This window comes from Carassius gibelio, chromosome B2 (genome assembly GCF_023724105.1).
Source record: "Carassius gibelio isolate Cgi1373 ecotype wild population from Czech Republic chromosome B2, carGib1.2-hapl.c, whole genome shotgun sequence".
NCBI classification, from domain to species: Eukaryota; Metazoa; Chordata; class Actinopteri; order Cypriniformes; family Cyprinidae; genus Carassius; species Carassius gibelio.
This window is the reverse complement of record NC_068397.1, coordinates 16,219,617-16,227,471: the sequence shown is the minus strand read 5'-3', so window position 1 is coordinate 16,227,471 and position 7,855 is coordinate 16,219,617. Positions and strand designations below refer to the sequence as shown.

The 7,855-nt window shown below is 38.8% G+C and overlaps 2 protein-coding genes across 9 annotated transcripts in view; both read right to left on the bottom strand.

The window, feature by feature from the left end:
* Nucleotides 1-218: 218 nt before the first annotated feature.
* Nucleotides 219-4,666, bottom strand: rab3aa (RAB3A, member RAS oncogene family, a). Of its 3 annotated transcripts, none has more exons than XM_052547383.1 (5): nucleotides 4,505-4,666; nucleotides 2,977-3,204; nucleotides 2,755-2,873; nucleotides 2,258-2,382; nucleotides 219-2,177 (listed from the first exon to the last, which is right to left on the bottom strand). In XM_052547383.1, exons 2-5 carry the CDS (start codon nucleotides 3,202-3,204, stop codon nucleotides 1,987-1,989), a joined length of 663 nt encoding a protein of 220 aa, XP_052403343.1. In that variant the 5' UTR covers nucleotides 4,505-4,666; the 3' UTR covers nucleotides 219-1,986. The 3 variants fall into 3 exon arrangements, with proteins under 3 accessions (XP_052403343.1, XP_052403345.1, XP_052403344.1); XM_052547385.1 differs by having other exon boundaries at nucleotides 3,424-4,507; XM_052547384.1 differs by lacking the exon at nucleotides 4,505-4,666 and adding an exon at nucleotides 4,391-4,490.
* Nucleotides 4,667-5,151: 485 nt separating this feature from the next.
* Nucleotides 5,152-7,855, bottom strand: part of pde4ca (phosphodiesterase 4C, cAMP-specific a) — a 40,192-nt gene continuing 37,488 nt past the window's right edge. For all 6 annotated transcript variants that reach the window (XM_052549222.1, XM_052549223.1, XM_052549224.1 and 3 more), the window contains one exon: nucleotides 5,152-7,572. In XM_052549222.1, the coding sequence (XP_052405182.1) occupies nucleotides 7,090-7,572 (483 nt within the window). In that variant the 3' untranslated portion in view covers nucleotides 5,152-7,089. The remainder of the gene's footprint in view (nucleotides 7,573-7,855) is intronic.

Here is a 7,855-nt window from a genome sequence, read left to right as displayed (position 1 = left end):
ACTTGTCAATTAGCCGCCATCAAATAATTAATAAATAATCTGAAGATGCAGAGTGTGCATCAAACTCTTCATTGTTTCTTACCACACAATAAACCTTCAATATAAACTAGCAAACCAAGCATTACATCCAGTTTTGCAGCTCATTATAGGCCTTTTTGGGCCCCTCTTTATCAAAACAATGTAAAAGGTCAACAATGACCGTAATAAGTCACAAAAGATTTCAAACATAGCTTTTTATTGAACTCAGTAAGTGGAATAAACAAGTGGTCACTTGATTCTCATAAAACTCTTGACAGTAAGTGTCCTGCATATATCACTTGCTAACAGTGGTTTATTCTTACCATTATCTCCCAGAGTGAAACACAGTATAATGCATATAAACTAAAAACTGATTTGGAATTTGGAACTGAGGGACTACTGTCTTTCTAAACAAAAAAAAAAAAAAAAGAAAAACTCAAAATGCCAACTAATGCACAAAAAAAAAGTATCAAAACCAAACCTCTGTTTTATGGCTTCTACTTTAAAAGTGATTACTCTGCATATAAAGCAAACAAATGTGTTCTCTGTATGAATAAGAAGATCCCAGTGGTTTGACATTTGTTGGACTGTAAAAAAAGGTTTTAAATGAAGGAAAAAAATCTTAATTTGCCTTACAGACAATATCCCTGCATATCCAGTGACTATTTGGTATAAAAAAGCTTCTGAATTGCATAGGGGGAAATCAACACATATTTCTACAAACATGATTGTGTTTAAAACTGATTTATAAAATGTGATTTATAAAAGCGAGACATTTCAGATGTCCAAGCCTGTCATAAGTATAGCAGTAGCCCTCTTAATCTAATGCAGAATACATACATCAACAAAAACGCATGTACATAAATAAGCAATAAATGATGCAGTAAATCAACATACTTAATTACAACTAAATCAACATTATTGTGTGCATTAACATATGTTAATTCTCTAGTGATCAATCAGTGGTGCATAAAGCATCTGTTTTCTAATGCCTAAATGGGAACTTCAAGCGAATCACAATGCATTTTGTTTTAATGTAAGTCTTTTCAAAATACAGTCTTATTAGCTGCTATTCTTTGATTTAGGTTCTCTTCTCATTAAAGCTTTTATTGTGTTTTCAGCCCATGGATCTATGCTTGGAAACATCTAGAAAATACTAGGATGACATACTAACATGCACACACACTCACACACTTCCTTTATGGTAAAACGAGGAGTTTGAGACCACCTGTATGTAGGAACCAGAGTAAAAGCAGAACATGTAACTGAAAATACACTTAACTTCATTAATTCCTTCATATTACAAAACTAGAAGCAATTAAGCACATCATAATTATTTTTTTCCTAATTACATCTATTATTACACATATACCGTTTTTGCTTATATAATATATGTTTTACAAAACACACCTGCAGTTATTTAAAAAAAAAATAAATAGGGAGCAAATTAATTAGTGCGCATTTCGTTTTCACTCTATCATTTTAAAATGAAGAGCGAAACGGTGCTGAATTCAAGCTTAGGATTCCTTCAAACGTTCTATCTTGGGATGAGCCTTTATGCTGGTCCCAAATGTATATTTTTCTGTTTAGGAAATAATCTCCTGGCGATGTATTGAGGATATTTGTGTTGATCATTTGAACTTGATGAATCCAAAAACTTACCTAGGAAATGCTCATGAACAGTGTAACAAAACAAAATGTGATTCACCGTAATGTCACGTTGGAATTAATTTGACCCTGAAGTCAAAAAGATATGAAATTATTCAAATTCTTAGGGGTTTGAGGAGCATTGGTTAACGATATCAATATAAGAGAAACAAAAATGCACTGATGTCAATCTGACAAAAGGGACAGAGAGTGGACAGGTTCTCAGCGGCATCCCATCAGCTCTTCTCGTACCAAAGCCTTCTTTCCTAGAGCGTCCATTGTTCAGTCTGCTGGGAACGGTGGAGAGGCTGTGAGCGACCCTCAGCAGGCACAGTCTGTGTGAGAGCGCTGCGGCTGCTCACTGAGCTGAGGGCCCTGCCGGTTTCCTGTAGTGGACGGGTCCGCCGACTCCGGATTCTCGGCCATCCTCTCACAGATTATGTCCACCAGTCGATCAAAGGCCTGCTTCACGTTAATGTTGTCCTTGGCACTGGCCTCAAAGAACTCAAAGCCTGCGACAGTCAAAAGAAGTAAAATGCACTATTATATTCAAATAGAGAATACATGATGGAAATTCCAGTGGAAAACCCACCCAGCTGTTCAGACAGCTGTCTTCCTCTCTCGGAAGCAACCACTCTCTCGTCTTCCATGTCACACTTATTTCCCGCCAGCAGCACTTGAGCATTGTCCCACGAATACGTCTTAATCTGTGTGGACCTGAGAGCAGTAAACAAGTCATGAAGAAAAAGCATGTGAACTGCCTGAATGCTAGTGCAATTAAAATTGCATAATATATATACCAGACATGTTAACTAAGTCCCTAACTTGGAGTCTGAGTCGAGTCTTGAGTCAATTAATGGCTCGCTAAAAAAATTCCATTCCGAATTCATGTATTGAAGTCTTTCTACTTTAATTTAGTGCCGACTTTTGACCGATGTGAGTCATGTTATGTAGCAATTTCATGTTTATAGTGGATAAATCACTTGTTACTGGAATCATATCACACCTGGTTGTTGGAGAATATAGCGCATGTTCTCAGGACTGTGTGTGTTTACACAGAAACTAGGACAAAAACAAGCTCTATCGTACCAGTCCTGAACGGCATTGAAGGAATCCTCGTTGGTGATGTCATACATCAGAATGAAGCCCATCGCTCCACGATAGTATGCTGTGGTGATGGTCCTGTACCTCTCCTGCCCAGCAGTGTCCTGAAATACACAGAAGTTAAAGTGAAAATGTCTTGCTGGTCCTTTCAGTAAAACACTCCTTTCTCGAACCCTAAACTCAAGACTCTAGCAGAGAACTCCTCACCCATATTTGGAGCTTTATCCTCTTGTCGTTCCGGTAGATGGTCTTCACTTTGAAGTCAATGCCGACAGTGCTGACGAAAGCAGGGGTGAACGAGTCATCAGCATAGCGGAACAGGAAACTGGTTTTGCCGACACTGCTGTTACCAATGATCAGGATCTTAAACATGTAGTCAAAGTTCTGATCCGCAGACTCTTTTTGTCCATATCGAGCATCATTTGCTGAGGCCATCTGTAACAATAAAACAAAGAAGGTGATTTATAGAATTGTGAAATATCTTTTCTTCCATATTGTGATGTACATTTAAGTGTAATGGATGGATAACAACATGGGAGATTTACATAATTGTATTCAGACTCATATTCATACAGTTCTACAGTAGAACATACTTTTTTAACAGTGGTGAAGCAATTGTCAAACTCAAGCTTTGGTTTAATTACAGTGGCTTACTTTGGGATGATTATCTCTGGTATCGCAGGACTAGTAGATATTTGGGCAAAAGCCTTAGTTATTCATGTGGATAGAGAAATGAGCATATGTAGGCTAACAAACAATTAATAAAAATAGATTTTAGACAGCTGCTATATATAAATAAAATAAAATAAAATAAAAAAAATGGTGGTTTTGAAATGCCAGATAATTTAATAAAATAAGTAATTTTAGTGAACAGAGAGACCAATAACAGCATATAACAATAACATTATTACCCCTTCTCGTTGAAATTGCTACCTGATTGACTAATCCTAACACCTCCCCCACACCTAACCCTAAACCTACCAATACTAGGGGGGAAGTAATCAGTCACAACACTGGCTAAACCCTGTGCCCAGCTCAGGACCTTAGCACACCATCAATATCAGGGGAAGATTAGTCTAATATTCCCATTTTATCATGGAAGACCAGTGTGGTTCTTTGTTTCCCGTATGGAGACAAACCAAATGCCTGAATGTTTATTCCTGCTCTGTTTAGTCTCTTATTTGTCAGGCCACCTGAGCAGCCAGGCACACATCGAGGCTGAACTCAAACATATTGCTCAGGCTTGGCGAACATGATTAGAGCAAGAAACCTTCGCGTATGAGAAATGCAGCTACGTTTGAGTTAACTGTCCAATCGAGACGTTTAAAATAAATGTCCGCCTGTGAGAGCTGACAGCGGTTAAGTCCGTTGAGCTCCGGTTAGCATCTATCCGCTTAACACACACGAACTGATTTCCTTTTTTTATTCGGGTCAGTGAGTGACTAACATCCCATCGACCAAACACACAGTAACAAATCCGTCGTAACTGCCTGCGACAATGTGCGGAGTGTCAAAAGCCAGTTGGCATTTTAGTTTGTAGCATACAGCGATGGATTACACAGCAGAGGCTGTCTGTTTATGATCCATCCCTGTTAGCGATGTCAAATGAAGGTTAACCTACGCTGTTTTTAAATCTAAACCATTTATTTCCTGACGTTTCTATGCGCCTTCTTTTTCATTTCGAAATAAATGCAAGGCGGGGAGGCAAGATGTTGCCAGAGAAAGCTCAGCTTACCTTAGAAGGAGGTTTATCTAGTGTGGTTTGGATGCAGTTCCCAGCCTGTGCACCTGCGCTCTCCTGCTTGCGTCACTCGACGGGAGGCAGCTGGGGGCGGGGTAAACAATGACTGACATGTGGATTAGCCAATTACACGTCCGCTCTGTCACCTTTGCGATTTAGCGGTCTGATGCTTGAAGCATGAGCATTTGCTAGTTTTTGAAATGCTTTAAATTTATAATGTGGATTCCCATTTCAATATTTTCAAGTCAATTCCAATGAAATCATAACAGTCAATTACAAAAAAATTACTAGGCATAATAATTATTACATATTACACAAAACGTATATCAAAATAATGACATACTAATTTATGATTATGACAAAATCAAAATAATGACAATCCAAATAAAATATGAAATAGAAATGTCATAACTTCGTAACTTTTGTCTTAAATATCAAATGTCATTTTTGTTTACTTTTAATGTTTTAATTATTATTTTTGTCATAGTTTTGGCTTTTTGTGCCATCATTTGTCATTATTTGTATATGATCAATTCAACTTTGTCATAATTATAATATAATGTCATTACTTTTTGCCCAATTGCAATCTTATAATTTACCAAAGCATTTATTGTTTTAATATTAACACAAATGAGTCAAGCTTACTAATAGTTCTTCATTTATTGGCATTATTTGGGAACAGGAAAACGATCACAGCAATATTAGTAACAGCATTGTAGTGGTCAACAGTACTGTTGGGATTGTCAGATCTGTGGAAGAATAAAAAAAAAGACCGAACAGAGGTGTGCTGTATGGATACAGTCAGTTGAACTTTGCATGGCCGCTCAGCATCTCTTTCACCACATGAAACATTGCTAAAGAGCACAGACTGACATTAAGGTGAACATAAAGCCAATAATTAAAAGCCCCGCTTACTGTAATCCACTTACATACAAAGATTCACTGTATCCAATATTAAAATTCATACCATGGTATAAAAAGGACACAAATAATCTGACTTAACAATGAGCACACTGCGTCAGAAAGACTTATAAATCATGAAAACTCTTAAATAAAAATTCAGCTTGACAAATCGACAGTTTTGAATAACAAAAGAAAAGAAAAGTAAATGCTCAAATCAGTATGTTGCTGACAGTAGTTGATGTCATTGATGGAAAATAGCCAGTGGCAACATGGAAATTACAGTACAGCATATGGATCATGCGTGCTTGGCACTTGTACTGTGATTGGCTATGTCCCTGCGAAGAGCAGAGCACTGATCAATCACCAAAAACCAAAGAACACAAAAGGTCTGGCCCAGAAAACCAACTTTGGCTTAATGTGTTATCTTGTAGCGCACCGCTCTCATTTTAGAACATTTGTTTAGACATCATACATTTGTAAAGATGTTAAGATACCTCATATTTTTAAGTGTGACCAGCACAGAAATAGAGAGAAAGTACACATGTGATTTGAGGACACCGATCACTTCCTTTACAGCTAATGTGGGTTTCCAAGCTAGCCCAGCCTTCCAGAGACCAACTTACATACAGGGTGCGTACACAAGCTGGTTACCCTGCAGATCACCGCAAATCCTAGTCTTCTGTACGTTAAGAATGACTCCAGATATCTTCTAAAGTGCTACCTAGAATATCAGAAGCAAGCCGTTTTAAAACTGTGACGTAGAGTGTAATAATTCTTACGCTCATGCTTTGGATGAAGCGGAATAGAAAAATAAATCAGAAGCATATGTAAACCATGTGAATGCCTTAAATTAAAGCACCCTATCTACAGATAAAGGTTTGAAGGGGTTTTAAGTTAAAACGGTCAGATCATGAGTATAATCTGTGCAAAGGAATAACAATACAGAGCCACTGTGTTCGGCTGGAGTGGGAAATCCTATAAACGTGGCTCCAGTTCCACTATTAAGCACTAGGTGGCGTCACATACTAATAGAAAAGATCACAATCATGGCTCGACTTCAGCCTAGAGATTTGATAGTGATCCAAGGAAGACGGCGGTCACTTTGTGGGTACCCTCAAGCTGTTTGCTACATGAAAGCAATCGTTTCTTTGAATCCTGAGATGTTCTGTTGTGTAAATGTTAGGTTGTTCTGTTCAGCTATTAATAAACCAGCTTTAAGTCAACAGTGTGTCTTTTTAAAAACATTTTAGTGCACATACGTCTCACATAAAAAGTGTCCTGTTTATGGATCAATATGTTCGGACGGCTCCACTTGTTGGTTAACCTTAAAGCTGGGATGTCTCAGGAAGACACTTGAGGACGTTTCCTCTCAGTCCATCACACACAGGCAGTTTCACGCTTGACGGTGAGGCCGAATGGCATCCTGAAGTCACGAGACCGAGAACGTTTTAAGAAAGCTTCACGCTTGGACAGTCCGTAGAGTTGGAGCTTTCTCCAGTGCAAGGTGACTACAGTATAAAAACGTCCTGTGGAAGCTTTCCTACCTCTCCTTTGCTCTCCTGCACTGCATCGCCTCCACCGGAGGAAGCTAAGAATGGGACGGAGAGGGATAGGGAGGTGGTGAGGAAGAGGTACGAAAGAAGAAAAAAGAATGCAATGTAAAAAGTGCACTAGTGTTATGTTCCCAGGCGCAGGCAAGACACGCTTTTCCCTTCTTGGTCAAGTTCTCTCTCCTCATCTTCACTGTCTGGCGGCTCGCCCATCTTAAAAGACATTGTCCTGCAGCCAGGGGAGCGAGGGGTCAGGTGTGTGCGGGGAGCTGAAGACGGATGTTTGTCTTCTGGATCTGTCTTGGAGGAATCTTGTGTGGTGGAAGTGAAATCTTCGTCCACAGGACTCTCGATGTCAGACTCCCCTTCTTCCTCTAAGGTCAGTTCAAACTGGAATTTCTCCCCCGCTGAGGCGGTGCCTCCACCTATCGCTCCCATCTCGACCACAATGCCCTTGTCCTCAGGGGTGGAAGTGGGACTGTGGGGGATCATGCTCTGGTACCACTCTCGATTGTCCTCCAGCGTGTCGAGAATATCCTGGGCATCAGGATGAACCAGGTCCGCCCAGGTCTCCCAGAGCGGGTGCACGATGTAGTCAATAAAGCCCACCTGATGGATGGGGAACGAGCAGGTAATATGAGTTTGTATGGTCATTATACAAAAGTGGATTTAAACAAAACTGTGCACAAGTGTTACTTATGTAAGCCTGTTAATATAGTTCAAATAATTACAAAGTCTGTGTACATAGATGACTTAAAATTATAACATAATTATTAATTATTATTATTGTTGTTGTATTTGATAATAATAATAATTATAATAATAATATAATTATTGTATTTGTATAATACAAATTTTACATTATTATATAATAATCAATATCTATCATGTT